Genomic DNA, 20,076 nt, shown 5'->3' with positions numbered 1-20,076 from the left:
TGGCGGAGGCTAGATTTATATTTCCATCAAGTTAGATACATGAGCTGCAACCAAGAGTTTATGCCTAGATTTGTATATGTATTATGGTCGCAACTTAGGTTGTTAACACCAGCCACTAATACGGAAACCGATAGAAGCTAGATTCAGACCAGAGACCACAAAGAGATTTTTGTACAAAAGGACCAATACTTGTAAAATTATCGACACTTGACACGGAACAACGATAAACTGTTTGTTTTATTGATCATCAATACTTGCAATAGAGTACATTTTGAACAACATAGGACTAAAATGTACATATATTTATAACTTTAGCCATTGTTTTATCTAAACACTAGTGGTAAGCAACCTTAGCACCCAAATCATGCCAGGGCCAAAAAATATAAACCAATGAATACAAAACTTAGAGATACTTACAGATTCATTCCACAACTTAGGCATCTTCATCATATTGCTTTCGTCTCTTCAGTTCAGGTTCACTCAACTGCAAGCCGATGGATATTTCTTCCAACCCGTTTCTTAACGACGACTGGTGAATCTGTAAATTTGAGTTTTCATACGTCCCCATTTGATGTGAAGGAAAGCTTGATATGAATTGATGTTCAATGTTAGGAGCTGCTTCGATACCACTTTCCACATGGAACTCTAGAGGGGCAATTTGGTCATTTAAATTAAACGATAGATGATTTTCTTCTGTTTTTTCTGCTGGTATACACTTGTAAGAAGATGATTCGCTAACTAGATAATCAAGCCCTGCTGATGTTGATGCATTCTTTTGTTCTTGCAGTGCAACTAAGTTGATAAAGAATCAGTTAATAAAGACAGAATTGATGCTAATATAATAAAGACAGAATTGAAATACAAAATACGAAACACATACTGATCACACGTAGTTAATATTTGTTACAAAGGATGGGAAAAAGGTTAAGAAAGTCATACGAAAAGTATCGTGGTCATCCCATAACATCATACTATATCAAACAATGAATTCACATTACATGCTCTAAATGTATGATATCAAGTCTGCCACCAAGTTGGCATTTTACCTCTTACAATAACATTGATGATAATTTCAAAAAATATAATAATAAAGACATAAGAATCACCTGTTGTCATGGGACTTGATTCTGATGGCTTCTCGGTTGCTTCGACGTCCATTTCCATAACATTGTGGATGTTAGCATCCACCTTTGTCATAATTTCATCCTTGTTTGCTACCATTACCACAGGTGGGGCTCCATTCTCCACCATTAGCTTTGAACAGTAAAAGAAGTTGAAAAAAAGCCAAACACTCTATAGTAAAAAAACACATGAAGACCACTAAATAAGCATTACCAACAGGAAAACAAAAATATGATAAACAAAACAACTTTCTATTCAAGAGGATCTGACCCAACTTAAACATTAGCAAAAGTATATCCACAAAACAAACCATCTATACGAAACATATACACAACACCAACATACACAATACTTCAGCACTATAGACATAAAGCAATTGCAAAAATTCTGAAAACAGAAATTAAACAACTTTTTAACTAAATTACAAGATTAACTTTTTTAGAACTCGATAAAGACAGTAGATCCATGTTGCTATATGAGCTTTCAATAAGTGAATGTAAGGGAAAATAAGAAGAAATAGAGTAAGAAGATACCTAAATCAATGCAAACAGTTGATTGAGAAAGCTGATGTTCATGTGGTGAATGAATAAGGTCACTAACACTCCAACTTTGACCAAGCATCACCATCTTCCATCATTTACCGGGCAGCCGGTGGCTATGTGCGTCGCTAATATTCGAGAACCATTTAGGGCCAATAATACTTCAATTGAAGATTTGATTCTTGAGCGACTTAGGCAACGGCGAAATGAGTCATGAACTGTTAATTCCGGCTGCGTGTTTCAAAACCCCCAAACTGGAACCCTAGCCGCCATCGTTGCCAATCTGGTTGTCGGAGTCGTCGCCATCATCACCTTCATCGGGTTGGGGTGATTGGCTTCCTCTTCCTTTCATCGGTTTCTCTCTCCGTCTCTCTTTCTCTCTCTAAATGTGTGTGTATGAGTTTAGGGTAAAATGAGTAAAAATGAGAAAGTGGTAGAAAACCAGAGAACTAACGTGTCAAATAATGTATCCACAAGTAATAAAGAAACACCAATTAAGCATAGGGTACAACCTCTAATGCAACAAAATGTTGCAAATTACAGTATTATATAATATAATATAATAATTAGGGGGTCGGGGCGCCCCGTGATAGAGCAAACTTCCCGTGTGGTGGTCCGTGATACATCGATGCCGCTGGTCTTCTTCACGTGTGGACTTCAACACACGTCGTACGTATCACGCGTGAATTTTCAAGGGTTGTTTGTATATCATCTGTTGTGTTATATCATCTATCATGGGTGTGGTGAGTGATGGGCACCCTCACTAAAATCCATTACTAGTGATGAAATTAAGCTCATGACGTGGCGGACAATGATTGGGTGTGGTGAGTGATGGAAAGCGGAGCACCCTACCCCCTTACAGTCACAATTTTTTATTTGTAAAACTCATTACACCCTAAGTCTTTTGACACTAACCTAGTTAAAATTTTCAATTAACTCTATTCGTGTACATTGCACATGAGGGCAATTTGATAATTTTACACATTAAAAAATACATTATAATAAATAAAATAAAAACACTTTAAAACAAGAGGAATTGGTCTATAATAATCTCAACTAGATGTCATTCGCCATTGGCAGTTCCACCTTTGAATATTCTCTATGTCAGTCCCACCTTTCACTTATTTTTCCTTTACCGGTCCTTAGTTAAAAAAACTTAACGGGGTTAAGTTTTTTCTGAATTACAAATTGACGTATTAGAGCTTTAGATCAGAACAAGGATACGCGTCTATTGATATAAAACTTATCTCGAAACAGTGCTCCAATTAATATTTTAAAACTTATTCGTAGAGGAAACTAACACTAGTTCATCTCTACGTTAAGCCAATTAATATTTGTAAATAAAACTAAGGTGCTGTTTGTTTTTGCTTATAACATCTGCAAAATGCTTATGTCTGCAGGCGGGCAGACATAAGATGTTGAAGACTGTTTGTTTTTTTTAAACAGATCTACAAATAGCTTCTTTCATCTTAAAAAAAAACTCAGAACCTTTACTTCAAACATCTTCACAAAACCTAATCCAAACACCTCACACCACAAAAACTTCTCCCCTGCCACCACCACCGCACCACCTCCGCCACCACCTCCACCGCCACCATCATCAAAACCCACCACCACCAAACCCATCACCACCAAACCCATCTGTGAGAGAGAGAAAGCGTAGAGAGAGAGAGAGACTTGTAGAGAGAGAGACATGTGAGAGAGAGAGAGAGAGAGACCCGTCGGAACAAGGCACCGCTGCTGCCGCCGCCGCGTGTCGCTTCTGCTGCGTCATCACCATCAAACGCCGCCATCACTGTTGGTGGCCGGCTGGTCACCTTCGAGCGAGGGAGAAAGAGATCGAGTGGGTGGGGGTGGTGTGATGGCGGAGGTGGTGCGGTGGTGCGGTGTTGGTGGTGGTTGTAGAGAGAGTGAGAGTTTCTAGAGAGAGAGAGCAGAGAGAGAGAGCTTGTGTGTGTTGTGTGGTTGAAATTGTTTTTGAAGAAAAAAAAACAAACCCTCTTCTCCTTGCAGACTGCAGACATTTGGGCCACATCTTCTCTTGCAGATGACTGCAGATGTGGTTCGCAAACACAGACATTTTACATCTGAAAAAATAAACAACACCTTAGGGGTGAGCAAGTTTAGGTCCGGACCGAAAATAACCGAGAACCGAACCGAAAAAACCCTACCCGATCCGAACCCAAGTACCTAGGTATTTAGATCGGTTCCAATTTTTCATATAAAATAGGGTCGGGTCGGGTCGGTTCTCGGTTCTTTTCATGGTAAAACCCGACTTGGACCTATGGACCGGAACCGACCCTATATTTAGGGTAGTGAATCGGTTCTTTATTTTATGTTTGATCGGTTCTCGAGTCAGGTCAGGTAATGATCGAATAGGATCGGGTTTTTCCTTTTGCTCACCCCTACAACACCTAACTCTAGAACAATATAGATGTATTTGAATATTTATTTAACCGACACCTACATTCGGATCCAACATCCCTATCCTACGAACTCCCAAACTCCTACTTCCCCACATCATCATCTCCTACGTGGCTCGCATCCACAACAAAACCGGATAACCGGTTCACCACTTCCGTCGTATCAACAACCCCACCGCTTCTTCACCACGATCTTCCACTAATTTCCCCATCAAATTCCACCATCCCCAATCACCACTTTCCACCTAAATCATCCTCTGATCATCTGCCGGAGATAAACGATGATGTCTGGAGATGATTTGGAGCGTCGGGGAAGACAAAAAGACAGTAACCCAACTGAGAATTATGCTTCTTATTCGCGTACGGAAACTCAGTGGACTTCGTGGTTGATTCCGGTGTTTGTGGTGGTTAATATTGCTGTTTTTGTGGTGATTATGTACGTCAATGATTGCCCAAAGCATAATCGGATGCGGGCTGATGGGAAGTGTGTTGCGAGGTTTCTTGGTCGGTTCTCGTTTCAGCCGCTTAAGGAGAATCCTCTCTTTGGCGCTTCGTCGAACACGTAGTGTGCTGTTATTTGTTTTTATTTGGTTTTTTGTTTTCGGTTTTTGTCTTGGTTTTGGGGTTGTGGGGGTGATGGTTTTGAGTAGAATTGAGGTTGAGTTGACTGTCTGTGGTGTCGATTTGGTAGTTTTTGAATTCGGAATCGGCTTAAACCCTACTTTGTTTAGTTTGCTAGGCTGAGACACCAGTGTCACGCTATACAGACACCAATGTATAGATGTTGTATCGCGTCTACACGGGGTGTATGAGAGGGTGTTTGTATAAAGTATAAATCATTCGGGCCGAATGATTATCTGTGAATTGACATAGAAGTGACTGGTATACGGTTCTATACGGTTCTATGATATCATACGGCCCGTGATGTGACAAATAAGCTGGTGTACACTTTTGATGGGGGTGTTTGTATAACCAGTGGTGGATCTATAAAATCTGCATAGGGGTAACATTTAAAAAAAATGGTAACGAAATTGAAAAAACGTCAATTTTTTTTCAAAATTTACGCTACAAGCGGAGCGTCACCGGAACGTCAAGGGGCAACAGAGGTTACCCCTTGTAACACTATAGGTCCGCCTCTATGTATAACATAAAAATTTTTGCTTTTTGTTTCGACTTTAAAATCCAAATTTTGTTAACCTCTTTTTTTGATTGACAAAGAATTATGATGCTTTGATGAATCTTTATGCCCATTTGTGACTGAAATTTGGTCTTTAAGTTGCCAAAAAAGTAGCATAAAAATCAGTCCTCTTTTCTTGAATGACAAAGTTGTGATTTATGATGCTTTTTTGAAGCTTTATAACCTTTTTAATTTTGTGTTTTTAATGTACAGATTAGAGAAGCTTGGAGCTCTTCAATGGCAGAAAATAGTCCATGGACATCAAGCATGGAGGCTCATCACCGCTAACTGGTTACATGCCGGTTTGATTCATCTTGTTGCTAATATGCTAAGCCTCGTACTCATCGGGATTCGACTTGAGCAGCAGTTTGGATTTTGTAAGTTCCATTTCCATATCTTTCTGTCGGGTTTTCGAATTTAAGTTCCTTTTTATGCAATTGTTGTTAAGATAATGCTTGTTGAACTTGTTAGTACGCGTAGGAGTGATCTATTTATTGTCGGGCTTTGGCGGGAGTGTTCTTTCGGCTTTATTTATTCAACGAAACATCTCTGTTGGTGCCTCCGGGGCTCTGTTCGGGTTGCTCGGGACAATGCTCTCTGAACTTTTTACAAACTGGACTATATACTCCAACAAGGTGCGGTATCGTATCGCTACATTTTGCGTGTTAAATATTAGGGGTGCTAAACGGGTCGTGTTCGCAGGTTCAACCCGACCCGAACCCAAAAATTTTAGACAAACCCGAACACAACCCGAACCCGAACACGACCCGAATATTCGCGGGTTGACCCGAACACGACCCATCCAACCCGAAATTATTTAATTTTTTTTTGCAAATTAATATATTAAAATTTACTACAAAAAACACAAATGTATATAATACAATTACATATAAATTATAAAATCTTATGTCAATTTCTCTATTTAAGTTATAACTATTGTATAAAATACATACCCGGTCTAATATATGACATAAAAGATATTGCAAAAAATATAATATAATATAAATGGGTTAAACAGGTCAACCTGCCAACCTGACCGGGTTAACCCAAACCCTACCTGTTTAGCTAAACGGGTTCGTAGATTCAATCTGAAACTGACCCGAACCAATTTAGACTAAACCCAAACCCGCGAATTTCGTGTTAGGTTCGAGCCGTGTTTTCGGGTCGTGTCAGAAATCCACACTCCTATTGAATATGATTACATAAGTTCGTGTATTTAAAAGAAATTATCTTTTTTTTTTGTAGGCTGCAGCACTGTTTACTCTTGTAATCATAGTTGTGGTCAATCTAGCAGTGGGAATTCTGCCGTTTGTCGATAATTTCGCGCACATTGGTGGTTTCGCGACGGGTTTCCTTCTTGGTTTTATTTTACTACCTCGTCCGCAGTTCGGATGGTTGGAAAGGCACAATCTTCCAGCTGAAGTTCGTGTCAAATCCAAATACAAAGCCTATCAATATGCGCTCGGTTTGCTTGCGTTAGCACTCCTAGTTGCAGGGTAAGCATAGAATCCACTTAAAAATTATTTTTAAACAAACACGAGCTCATTTTCGCGACTTGAAATGCAGGTTTACGGTTGGTTTGGTGATGCTGTTTCACGGAGAAAACGGATACAAACGTTGCCACTGGTGTCGCTACTTGAACTGCGTACCGACTTCAAAATGGGAATGCAATAGGTCATAGTGTTGGTATATCTCTTCATATGTGTGATATCTTGTGTATATTATTTTAGTTTTCTTCAGAATTTGATTGATTTTTCGAGTTTGGTTGTGTTTATGCTATGTTTATTTCGCGTATAAGGATGTATAACTATTTATCTGGCCTATTGATTGTGCTTGCATACAAGTGTAGAACAAATATATGTACAGTTTCAGACTTCTTGCACAAACTCTGTTCTGCTTGATGCGTTCCGACTATGCCTTTGCAACGTGCTTAATTTTATCTACGTATAAATATAAATTACTCAGAACCGATTTGTGAATAGTAATGGACAAGTTATCGAGGCACAAAAGCACATGTCATCAAAGTTGCCCAATTGTCTAGTTTTTTCTTTATATAAAGTGATATCGTTTACCCTTTTCCGTTATTTTAGTAATATAATATAACGTTTTATAAAATCTAAAATATATACCATTGCGTGGTGCTTATTTTTATCTACGATTTGAGAACTTTTAATTGCACGGGTTTTATTACAGTTAATTATTTTATTCTTGCCATGATGAACTGAATCGACACCGCCCGAATAACATCGGTACCGGTACCGTATTCGTTTTATGTTCTTCGATACAGTGTCTTGACGAACCGAGTCCGTTACTTATAATTCTCTATCAATGTGAAACACGTTCCGATATATACCACTTTTGACAAATCTCTTTCGTTACAAGAAAAGGGGGGGGAGGTGTTCCACTAAATTAACACTCACATTGAATACATCTATAAACTCAGGAGTTATTACAATAAATAAACTAAAGGAACGAAATTCTAGCTTACTATCTATACTGTGTCTTCTATCTTTTTTTTTCTTTTTTGAACGGCAAATTTCTTTTAACCTTTGTCGTATATAGGACTTAATCCCTGTCAATGAATCGCCACCTCATTGGTATTGTGTCTTCTATCTACTTGAAGTTAGTTCCCTCGAAAGTCTGACCAAACTGCCAATTTCTTGGGGCTACGTTCAACGAGGTTGTGGTTCGACCATCACTTGTACGAACCCGAAAACTAAGTGACTGACCAACTAAAACAACACTAGTCACCCATACTTGACCCCAGTTTCTACTCATTGTATTCCACTTTTTGCACTCATGTCCCTTCACTTCCATGCAAGTAACATCTCCTGCACCCCCAACGTTCCATACTAATACCATTGTGTGATAAGGATTTCCGGTTATTGTAAACCTTATTCCTCCTTTCTTAGCACATGGAACCCTGTTCAAAATAACTTTTATAGTTCTTAAAATGTATTGATAAAAATTATAGAGTTAAATGTCATTTTAGTTCATGTGGTTTGGGCCATTTTGCCTGTTTAGTCCAAAGGTTCCATTTTTCACTTGTGAGTTCAAAAAGGTTTCACCGTTGCCATTTTAGTCCACTGGGTTTAACACATGGTCTTAAGCATTTCAACGTTGGTACTTCTAAATGTAGCTAATTAAAAGCTAGTCCTTATAATGAAAAAAAAATACCTTCTGTACTGGATGGGAGTGATGCCAGCCTTGTACTCGGCTATTTGTAGAAACGATGGTTGAGACAAGTCAAAATGCTCATTTGGGGGGTTACACCACCCACCATTATTGCTTGGTAGATTTAAGTTTGGCGGGCATAAGTTGGTGGCTGTGACGACGAGAGGTGGACTCCCGGGCTTACACCATCGGTTGTTGTTGACACATTTGATTTCGAAACAAGCCCCACATGTTTGGCCGTTGTTGAACAAGGCTTGGCTCAATGCGGTGTTTTGCGTGCCATATCCCTTCTGTTTCACATCCTCGTAACCACACGCACCCCCTAAAATTTCGAAAGATAATGTACACTTGTTAGATATACATTTTTTTCTCTTCTCCATTTTGATAATTGAGTGATTAACACAATTTTTGCTCTTATTTTATAATATTTTCCAGAGAAGATTTAATTTCTTTCATCATGGTGAGTAGCCATGTCCTTAGTTTAGAGGCATGAAGATATTCCAAAATAAAATTCCAAATTAAATAACATGAAAATGTTGCTATAATAGAGCCACAAATTATAGCAATTTAGAAGCTTTTTGTTTATTTTATACACCATAAGCAACTCGATTGAAACTTTCAAAAAACATATATAATTCTTATGATCATATTGAAAAATGCATATCATATGAATTTTAAAATATTTTATTATATGAACATGTATTTGTTTATTTATATTGATATTCACGTATTTTATTATAAATATTAGTAAACTTATAATAAAAAAATAAAATAAAAGGTGTAAGGAGCCGGCCCATGGGATATTTCAACTAGTCTAGAGTATAAGAGCTGGCACATGGGCTGGGCAGATTCGGTATACTTCTTTTAACAAAAGCTTATAATATAATAGCCCAATAATATTTACAACCCAATAGAATTTTTTTACTTTTTTACAATTAATGTTCTTTTAATTAAAAAGAAAAAACTAACCTAATACACAATTACATATTTAGTTTTGGCTCATTCAAACCCTTTTTTTTTCTCATTTAACCCGACTAAACTTATGTAACCCAGTTAAAAACTTAAAATGTTAAATCTAATTGAATAAAATAATCTTTTGGTAGTGTAGCAAAATGTGAAAGGCCTAAGGGTCAATTGGCGTCTGGCGATCAATAGGGTAAGTGGTCAAGGAGCGATCTAAGCCATCTGACAATCAACGAATCTGCTATGTGCAATGAATAAGACAACAAAGTTACGGACGATTCGTTAGTCATCCTCAAGGAGAAATCAGGGTTTGTTTGTTTTTTAAACCATTTAACTCCTTTTGATTTTTGAACTCCCTTTGAACCCTTTGATGTTATCATATTTCGACCTTTTAATTATTAATTGATCGTTATCATCATATTATTGATTTTTTATAAATAAAATTTTGTAATTTATATTTTAAGGGCTTATTTTTTCTAGTCGCAGAGAGCCCTCGAATTCTCAAGAACGACTAATAAATTCTTCTAAACATTACCACTAGTTATATATTACTAAATATCTTTCATTAATTTTGAAGTAGTTCTATTTATTTCCTGTTACCTTTTAATTTGGACCGAAAGGAAACGAAATTGATAACTCATACTAACCGTATAAATAGGTTACATGTATACATACGACCCGTATGTTCATATATGGAATTTCATGCATTAGAAAAAAAAATGTGGTTTATTAAATATTATGCGCAAACGTACCCATTCCCTGCGTGCCGTCACTTCCTCCATAGAAAGTGGCATGAGCATTCTTCCATATGGGGTTGGGGTGGTTTAGGTGCTTAGGGTGGTTTTGGTTCTTGGTTCGTGAAACAGGATTGATCATGTTTGCATATGCATAGGGAGAAATAACAAGGAGAAACCAATGGCCACAAATGATGACATTCAAAGATGATGCCATTGGTAAGGAGGGAAACCAAACCAAACTTGTTGATTTTCGAATTGCATTGATATTGCCTTCACATTTCGTTCTTTATTTGATTTTTTTGTGGTTATTATGTGAACAATAAATAAATAAATAGATGGTTTAATGGGTGTTGTTAATATTAAGTATTTGACTAAATTACACACTTTGTTCTTTAGCTATACTAAAAGGTAAAAACCATACATTTTGTTGTTTTTACTTTAATAGTTAGTTATACTAAATTGTAAGATTAAATATATTATGATTTAATATTTAATCTAGTAGCCATTATAATCATTTACATTATATAGATCAAAATATATAATAACCTATTAAATAATTAGTTGCTAATTGTTGATGGACCATATTACCCTTATTAACTAATTAAGTTTCCTTTTGGGTGCATATATAAGGAGACTTATGTAGAAGTTCTAAGGTTAGACACATAACCTAATTATCATAACATCAAAATCGGCCTCTTCTCCATAACTCTGATACCTTTTTCGGTTTTCATCATCACCATCATTAGTTTACACCCTAAGGAGGAACCAGATCATCCTGACAAAGATGTCGAATTCAATGGCTTCTTCTCTCACTGGATTCTCTACTGCACTGTCTATCATAACAGGTATGTTTTCATGTTTTCCATTATGCTTAAAACAGAACTGATCAACATGTGGTATCAGAGCATATGTTGATTAATCAGTTCTATTTTCGTAACCATTAATTCTGGGATTGAAATCATGAAAACAGAAATTTTGAACAACTTCATAACCGTAACAGCCGGTTTCGAGTCATGACCCGAAATCATTGTTTTCGGAAAAAGAATGTTAAATTAGTGACTCGAAATCATAATGGTTAAAAAACAACAAGTCCGAAATCTGTTTAGAAAACATTAAAATTTTAGGTTTCGGGTTCCAGAAATTATGGGTTTTAGTTCAGGTTCATCATGTGTTCTTAGGAAAATTCGAAATTCCTTTATGTTTTGGAATGTAATTAGGATTATTGAGTGTTTTTTTCTGTTTTGATCCAATTTTATCTTCTAAGTTTTTCGAAAACTGTTTATTGGTAATCAAATTATAATTTTCGAAATATTTGATAAAATTAGATCAGCACTAAAATAGGAAATTACATCTCAAAATCCCTAAGAATTCGAGTTTTCAGTTATTTTCACAATAACAACAATTTACAGAAGACTCGAGACCATAAGATTTCGACTCAAAGTCATAAGGGTTTTCAGTCTTTCATAAATATACTACATGTGATAACCATTAATGGATTTTCGTTATTTCATAAATACTTACGTTAAAATTATGTCATATTTATGCAAAATTTGTAATTTTCACCATATTTCCCCCTTCCTTTCCCTTTTTCTATCTAGATTTTTACTTTTTTACATAATTATTTTACTAGTTTGTAACAATTTAATATTGTAAGTATTAAATTATAATTAATGTCATTTTTTGTTAAATTTGAACTATAAATATTAAGTACATAAACACAAAGTGAAATGATGCTATCTTTGTTGCAAGTCATTTTAAGTTTAGAAGCGGGAAGCCATGGACCCAAACCCACTGTGCGAGAGTTACATACAGCGAAGCAAAGCAGCATGTAAAGAACACAAGTTTAACACACAAACACGAAAATTACTCAAATGATTTTTATTGAAAACCCTAGGTATACAAATTAAAGAGTTTTCGTCGATATCATCGGCTCTTCTTATGTTTATTGTCCACTGGGAGGAATAATTTATAGGAACATTCGGGGACGATCATCTTATCAACACCAAGAGATGATATACAAACACTAATAGAAGACCTATCTGGTCAACATGATCATAAAATACAAGTCAAAACCCTAATTTTATTGTATGATTTGGGAAGATGAAGACAAAAGAACGCAACGAATGAGAAAAGATGAAAATTATTATTCTCGTTATCCCAATTACGCAGCAGGCCTTCTTCACATCTTTATCAGCAGCCGCAACCTTAAAATTTCTAGATATGATGATTAGCCCTTCATCTTTACTACACTTTAAATTTAACAAAACAACTAAAAGAAACATTATACTTACAAAATAGAGTGAATTGCATTTTTTCCGTCTTTAATGTTTTAAGGAAATTCCAGGCGGTGTCCTTTAACTAAGAAATTTACAAAGGATGTCCTTTGTGTTACCATTTTTAGACATGTTGTATCCTTTTGCTCTAACCCGGTTAGTTTTTGAAGTAAATGTAACCATGTGCCTCTCAAGTAAAGGAAATATGGTCATTTTGTCTTAGCAATTAAATAAATCAATATAAAAATCCCATACACCCTATTTCTCTCCTCTACAAGAACCAACCATCGTACACCACCATGGATGAACCCCTATGGTCATTATCGACGATCTCCTTTTCCCGTGACCATCACCGAAAATTATGGTTAGCATGACAACTCTCACAACCCCCCCCCCCCAATCTCACTTACCCATTTTACCTCCCCTGAAACGATCACCCATAATCACCACTGCCAGAACACCCTTCTGAATCAAGAAGAGGTGGGCTAATCACCACCAAAACAAAATCAATATGTTTAGATCAAGAAAAAGGTGGTTGTTCAAGAACAACCTACTACTGACTCTAATGAGGTTGTTTACGATTGTCCCCAACCCTAACCCCCTTCTTTTCCAACACGATGATCAAAATTGGGGTTCGTCAAAATTATGTTCGTAACATAAGTATTTGTTTTGCTTTATTGAGGGGGGTGTGGTGGTCATGTGATAGATAAAACATCAATTTGAGGGGCTGCAGTGGTGCTTTTGTGGTTTCAAGTGACAAAGATAAAGAAATTGGCCAGAAAAGGGGTGGCTGGAGAATCGATGGTGATGGATCCCGACTCTGGAATGGTGATGGATCTCGACCCTAGATTGTTGTTGATCTGGTTTCTTGTGATGGTGGTGGTCTTTTCCGACCCTAGTCTTTCGGGAGGTGGGTGAATAGGTCTTGTTAACTTTTTCTTTGATTAAACTCTAACTTTGAGTGGTTTAAACTTGTTTGAAACCCAACAACGATAATAGACAAGAAATGTAAAATAGATGTTAAGGAATCTACTCTATGTTCTCTCTCTGATTTTTCAATCCAGAGTTTCTCCAACAAAAGTCCCTTTTAAAAGGAAGAGATCACCGGTACAACTTCTCTCTAATCCAAGGTAGCAAGCATCTTCTTTAACACACTATGTTAAGATAGTATGTCTTTACACTTCTAAACCTTCGTTATGTTAAGATAGTAAATTCCTTCACAACAATATATTAATATCGTGTACCTTCTCACAATATTATTTCAAGTTACTTTTTCTCCTCACAAAACTATGTCAAGATAGTGTTTACAACACTCACCAACAAAGGTGAGACCCCTCACAAGTATATCAGTCTTACAAGCTAATGATAACCTCACAAATACAAGATTATGAATATTTAAGTTGAAGCACTTCTTTTTATTTCTCTTGATCTTTGATCTTCAATATCATCTTGATTGAATGTGTAAATGTCAATGGAACTAGAGAGATATTAACTAGATGTGTATTTGAAAATGTTATGAGCAAAAGGGATGAGTGAAAATGGTTGGATGGGACTTGCATTTATAGGCAAAACACAAGGAAGATGAAACCAACTACTGACCAATCCAAATTTGATGGATCAACCATGGATCATTTACATTTGTCTTTTAGCTTGTGCAACGACTATATTCGACATCTAACACATTTTACACACACATAACTCTGATACCCGAGTTCTTAAAGCAATCATTGACATCAATCAAGAATAGTGCTTTGATACTTTTTGTTAATAAGAAAGCAAAATTTTATCGTGTTATGACTTTTATCGTGCTTTCATACTTTTTGTTTAATTAACTATTTAATCCTAAATTGTTTTACTTAATGTATAATGATTTGATCCTTGAATGTTATAGTTGATTTCCAATTCTTGATCTTTTGAGACTTTGAATTTTCATGTTATGCTTCACACTATGCTTTAATCTCTAACCTTTGCATATCATAGTCCGTAATAATTTGTTACATGTGTGATTTGTTGCACTTGATGATTCGTGTACATTATAATTGAATCTTCATGTTATGCTTCACATTATGCTTTAATCTCTAACATTTGCATATGATAGTCCTTAATAATTTGTTACACGTGTGATTTGTTGCATTTGATGATTCGTGTACATTATAATTGATATTCCATGCTTGAACATTGTAGACTTGAACCTTCACATTTTATGCTTTGATCCTTGCTCTTAGTAATTCTTGTATGGGATAATCTTTGTGCTTTGTAAATATTTAAGTGTTAAGTGACATGTATGTGGGACATGCACAACCGTAATCAACAACCACTAATACTTGTAACAATATCAAGACATTATCAAAACAAAAAATCATTTGGGATATAACATTCACTTTCCCACCAACTTAATTAGGTATGGATGTTATCTGACTTGTGTTTTGTGCACCAAAAAAGACAAATAAAACTTTATCTTAAATTACACAAGATATAATATATGTTATTCATAAAAAAATCATATATAAAAAAGAATAAGTAAAGAATTGTATTTAAAGACACATTGTTATCTTACGTTTTAATTTTAATACACATAAGACAATTATGTAATTTGTATTTCGTCTCATAGCTTCTTCCATCAAAACCTATTATACAATTCTCGCAATTTGTATAGAAACTCTCACAAAATAATAACCAACCAAAAACACCTCTTGTAATTTGTATATCATATATCGACAGGGTGGATCCAAAGCCAAAACACACACTATAACACCACAACTAGGAATGATGTGTTACTTAAAAATAGATAACAAACATTATTCCATAAATGCTTAAATATTATGGTTATTGGATTTTATCACTCCCGGCAATTAGGTATTGGCCGCTGTCACTCCCAACTATCACTTTGATTCCTATCACTCCCAACTTAACACTTTGTGTGTTGTGTCACTCCTAGGCCTGTAAATGAACCGAACGTTCATGAACTGTTCGTGAACTTATTTGCTGGGAAGTTCGTTTATGTTCGTTTATTTAATAAACGAACGAACACGGATAAAAAATTTTGTTCGTTTAATTAAATGAACGAACATGAACACACCTTGTGTTCGTTCATTTATGTTCATGAACATTCGTTTATGTTCGTGAACGTTCGTTTAAATTTTAGTAAATACATAAATAGTTACATTTATGAATATTAGGTTTTTTAATTTTATATATATATAGGGTTAGGTTCAAGAGTGAACACCCCCCTCATTTGTGAACTGGGTGAACTCATCTTGGCCCTTGATTTTAAAAGGATAGGATTGTCATTAACTAATTAGATTTAATTCTTATTTAATTTTAAACCAATTATAATTAAGAATTATCCTAATCAGTTACCTTAATATTGTAACCAATTCCTGCATTTTAGAAATTCAACTTAATGATTCATAAGCAATATTACAACATTCTCTCTCTAAATCGAGAAGATCAGACCGCCTTTTTTGTTCCATTGTTTCCTTCTTCTTCAACAATTCAAGTTCCTTCAAAAGACGATTTGATTTGTGGGATATTGCAGGTGTCAATCAAAGTTTTAATTTTTTTCCTCAAAGTTTTATTATATCAGATCTAACAACCTGATATTGAAACCTGCTGTAGATCTAATTCTGTAGATCTATTCAACAATTTCATCGATTTGATAGCCAATTTTATCCTTTTTATCACGAACAACAACAACAACAAATCATCTCAGCTTCTTCCCTTCTTCTTCTTTACGGCAATCCCAATACAGTTTCTTTGTTGTAAACCAACAGATCATGTTCTGCTTCTTTTAACACTTTAATCAGTTAGACATCATCTTCTCTTCGATGAACAACAACATCATTCAGCTGTGAATATGATATGCAAAATTTTAACTCGACGAAACAACATCAAACAACAATACGGAATTGCAACTAATTGATATCCACTTCTTTTCTATTTTCGATGCAACAGCAACAATAACTTGTCAATGATGTTCTTCGTTCTTCAAGCAAACAAACAACAATGAATAACTCACAGCTTTGATGTAAAACTTATATGATACCAGAATTAAACACTCAAAGAACTTTGATACAGGTCTGATGCCACGTACAAAATCATTCGAACAACGATTTGATGAACAACAACTGTATCATCTGATTTTTTTTTCACAAATTGTCCAGTATAGATCTGAAAATTCAGTCCAAATTTGTTCGTTATAACAGTTGAAATAGTCCATACTAGTCCGTAATAGAAGTATAATGCCTGAAATCACCAAACTTCGATCCGAAAGAAACTGATTCACTTCGAAAGTTCAATCGAAAAAACATCGAAACAAACTAAATTTCAACCGAACATGATCAAATCAGTCCGAAACTGAAGTAAACTAGCAGCAAGTTCACAATATTATTGGGTAAGTATTAACGACTGACAAAATGAAGGACGTTCACATGTGCGGATATAAGTTATCAAAGGCGAAGTTGTTTGTTAAATAAAAGGACTAGTACAACATTTTCCTAAAAAAGATGATAGTAATAAAGTATTCTCACTGGTAGAGTGTTTTCCACTTTCACAAGATTCATTTGTTTGTGATGTAAAATTGAAGTACAAGCTTACAGCCACCCCGGTTTCAAACCGTTTCTAAAAGCTAGATTTAGAACAATATAGGAAACATAATATTAAAAAAATGAAGATACATAGAAATAAATTCATCATAAAGCCCACTCATGTAACATCTTTTTATTTACATATGTAGGTGAAACAGAGAAGAAAGGAATGGTTATTGGAGCACAAGGATCCGACCCGACTCAGTTCACTACAATGGATTATTCACACGTGCAAAGAAGATGCCCTATCCTTAAGAGCTCTTCTCCAAAATCCAGCAATTCTCCATGATTGTTTCTTTCTTTCTTTATACAAACTTAAAAACATTTTTTATATTTAATTTTTATTATACATCAGAACACTTGTGTATATTCATTGATACACCTGTGTATATTTATAAATACATTTGTGTATATACACATGTACAACTGAATACATTGTACATTTAGTTCACAAAAATTCATCCAAAACTAGAATAAAACTAAACCAACCAACCAAACATCTAGTTTCCAATATAAAAAACAAAAACCAATCTAACCACGTAATCACATATGGTTAAAATAAAAAAAAAAACATAGTCATAAACATATTATTGTCTACATGGAGCGTTTTAAATATTAAGCCTATTCGCCACGTTGTATGCAACCGCTTCAGCCATTACTTGATCGCGGAGCATGTTAGCATGGGAGCAGACAATCTTCACAACATACTTTCATTAGACCTATTCCGGACTCAGTTAGGAACACCATTTGCCTGCACATTATACGTAAACTTAAATGACCGAACAAAAAAAATACCCTGTGCATATGTGTACAATCTAGTGTATTAGTAAATCATCATAACAATATACGCCTGTGTACATCGCATAAAAACAAAGTAAAATCCACTATCTTGTTAAATCAACCCTATCCTTCCAGCAACATCTCACAAAAACATAGCAAAATCCACTAATTTGTTAAATCAACACTATACTTAAAAAATCGGATGAGTATTATGTACCTTTTGTGGTTGAAAATCATATGAGTATTCCGGCGATCTGCTAGATCCGAAGATCCTCCTCTGTGTGACGGCGATTCCGGCGACTCTTAATGTGTACCTTGATGTCGGCGATTCCGGCATCTCTTAATGTCGGCGATTCTGGCTACTCTTAATCGGATGTCTATTCCGGTGGAATTAAGAGGGGTAGAGAATGTCTATTCCGGTATCTATTCAGATGTCTATTCCGGTGATTCCGGCTACTCTTAATCAGATGTCTATTCCGGCGTCTCTTAATGTCGGCGACACTTTTATGTATCGATGCTGATGCTGGAAGGATTGAATCTCCGGTGGAATTAAGAGGGTAGACAACATAGATACGTTTTTTATTTAGGAGATTAATATGATCTCCTAAAACAGAAATATGCTATGATTAGGGAACAAAAAAATACAATAATACCCCTTGTGTGATTTTTTTATTAATAAATATGCTTTAATATTTACAAAAATGTCATTACTCTTAGATATCATCATCTACTAAATCAAAGGTCAAGATTTGTTCATTTTGTTCACAAATGAACCATTGTTCACTCTAGAACCCTACCATATATATATATATATATATATATATAGGGTAAGGTTCATGTGAGAACCACCCTTATTGCGAGAACCGCGAGAACCAATGTGAACAGGGGGCAATTTTGTAAATACCAAACAACTTTTAAAATATTGGACTTCAAGCACAAATTAAATTACACTTAATTCAAATTTTCATGTCCACTCCCTCTAACCTCTGATTAGATCCAGATCTCTCAACATTTTCTCAACCTTCAACCTGAATCTCTCAACAATACTCAACAGTTCATCGACTACATCATCGTCTCGAATACATCATCACTTCACCGTCATCAGTTCGGGATATTGAAGCATCTGGATTGAGATTTTATCTCAGATCTGAGATTTTACCAGCAGACAGTCATATAATCGAGGTTAGTTCCCAAAGTTCATCCAGAATTAGTAGTATAATATATATTATGAACTTAATCATCGATCATACATTCTTCATCCATTCGTAATTAGGGCAACGTGATTATAAGCATTGTGGATTTTTAATCCGTTCGTAATTAGGGCAACGTGATTATAAGAATAGATGATTCAATGAGTGTGTCATAGTGAATTTGAGCAAATAAAGTTAATAATATCATTCAAGTGCATAGTGAATTTGAGCAGATTTGTTTAGGATACGTGTAGATGATTTTGTGTAATTAGAATATGCTTGTGACACCTCGTATTTTCAATCTTTCCATTTTTGGCAAGTCTACTTGTACTTTCTATTTTTGTAAGTTGTACCTTTGTGGTATTTGGTTTTATTCCCAAAATTGTACTCGAGACTTGAAATCATAATGAAAGTGCATCATTTTATTCATATTTGTGTTTGAATACTATGTGTTGTCAAAACAATTAAAAACATGTTAAACTATGTTAAACACGTAAAAACAGTGAAAATACATCTTAATCTCAGCTCTCAAATTCATCATTGCCAAGAGATTACCCCAAACCGTACAAAAATCGGGAATTTATACGTTAATTCGGTAAAGATATCAAAATTTGGGTTAAAATAATTTTTATATTATTTTATTAATATTTTAAATAAGCAAACTAATAATTAAAACTAAATAAATAAATATTTTAAACTGAATTTTTAATGATTTTTGATTATTTTGGTTAGTTAAACTAACCTGGTTAGCTAAATCCTGGTTAAATCAGCTAACCAGGTTAAATTTATCAAAGGACAGCACTAACTGAGTTAGAAAACTTAGTTAGTGACTAACCCAGTTAGTCAGACTAACTGTTAACAAAAAAAGGGGTTGAACCGCGGGGAACCAGGATCGAACTCGGGACGTCTCGGTTAACAAGCAACAACTCAACCACTCGGCCGGGCATGCCACATCCGACATAAATGGAAACCGAATTATATTTAACATGAAATTAAATGCACCGAATTTGAATATAACCGCCCAGAACTGTTCATCTTCTTCTTCGACTTTTGAGTTGTTTACCGGAAATCTGGTGACCTTCCGTTACTTGTAACCGAAATCAACAACTCCT

General features: G+C 35.3%; 3 protein-coding genes across 4 annotated transcripts; 1 reads left to right on the top strand and 2 right to left on the bottom strand.

Annotated features, from left to right (window-relative positions):
- Nucleotides 1-216: 216 nt before the first annotated feature.
- LOC110912180 lies at nucleotides 217-2,097 on the bottom strand. Of its 2 annotated transcripts, none has more exons than XM_022156851.2 (3): nucleotides 1,656-2,097; nucleotides 1,107-1,293; nucleotides 217-792 (listed from the first exon to the last, which is right to left on the bottom strand). In XM_022156851.2, exons 2-3 carry the CDS (start codon nucleotides 1,249-1,251, stop codon nucleotides 434-436), a joined length of 504 nt encoding a protein of 167 aa, XP_022012543.1. In that variant the 5' UTR covers nucleotides 1,252-1,293; nucleotides 1,656-2,097; the 3' UTR covers nucleotides 217-433. The 2 variants fall into 2 exon arrangements, with proteins under 2 accessions (XP_022012543.1, XP_022012544.1); XM_022156852.2 differs by having other exon boundaries at nucleotides 1,107-1,254.
- Nucleotides 2,098-4,124: 2,027 nt separating this feature from the next.
- On the top strand, nucleotides 4,125-7,147 carry LOC110912179 (RHOMBOID-like protein 2). Its single transcript, XM_022156850.2, has 5 exons — nucleotides 4,125-4,646; nucleotides 5,475-5,638; nucleotides 5,733-5,896; nucleotides 6,507-6,757; nucleotides 6,828-7,147. Exons 1-5 carry the CDS (start codon nucleotides 4,366-4,368, stop codon nucleotides 6,940-6,942), a joined length of 975 nt encoding a protein of 324 aa, XP_022012542.1. The 5' UTR covers nucleotides 4,125-4,365; the 3' UTR covers nucleotides 6,943-7,147.
- A 727-nt stretch (nucleotides 7,148-7,874) lies between these two features.
- LOC110912178 (expansin-A4) lies at nucleotides 7,875-10,349 on the bottom strand. Its single transcript, XM_022156849.2, has 3 exons — nucleotides 10,151-10,349; nucleotides 8,439-8,757; nucleotides 7,875-8,184 (listed from the first exon to the last, which is right to left on the bottom strand). Exons 1-3 carry the CDS (start codon nucleotides 10,347-10,349, stop codon nucleotides 7,875-7,877), a joined length of 828 nt encoding a protein of 275 aa, XP_022012541.1.
- Between the last annotated feature and the right edge of the window lie 9,727 nt (nucleotides 10,350-20,076).

Source organism: Helianthus annuus, chromosome 15 (genome assembly GCF_002127325.2).
Source record: "Helianthus annuus cultivar XRQ/B chromosome 15, HanXRQr2.0-SUNRISE, whole genome shotgun sequence".
Taxonomy (NCBI): domain Eukaryota; kingdom Viridiplantae; phylum Streptophyta; class Magnoliopsida; order Asterales; family Asteraceae; genus Helianthus; species Helianthus annuus.
Note: the sequence above shows the minus strand (reverse complement) of the source record. Positions and strands in the feature narration are given on the sequence as shown.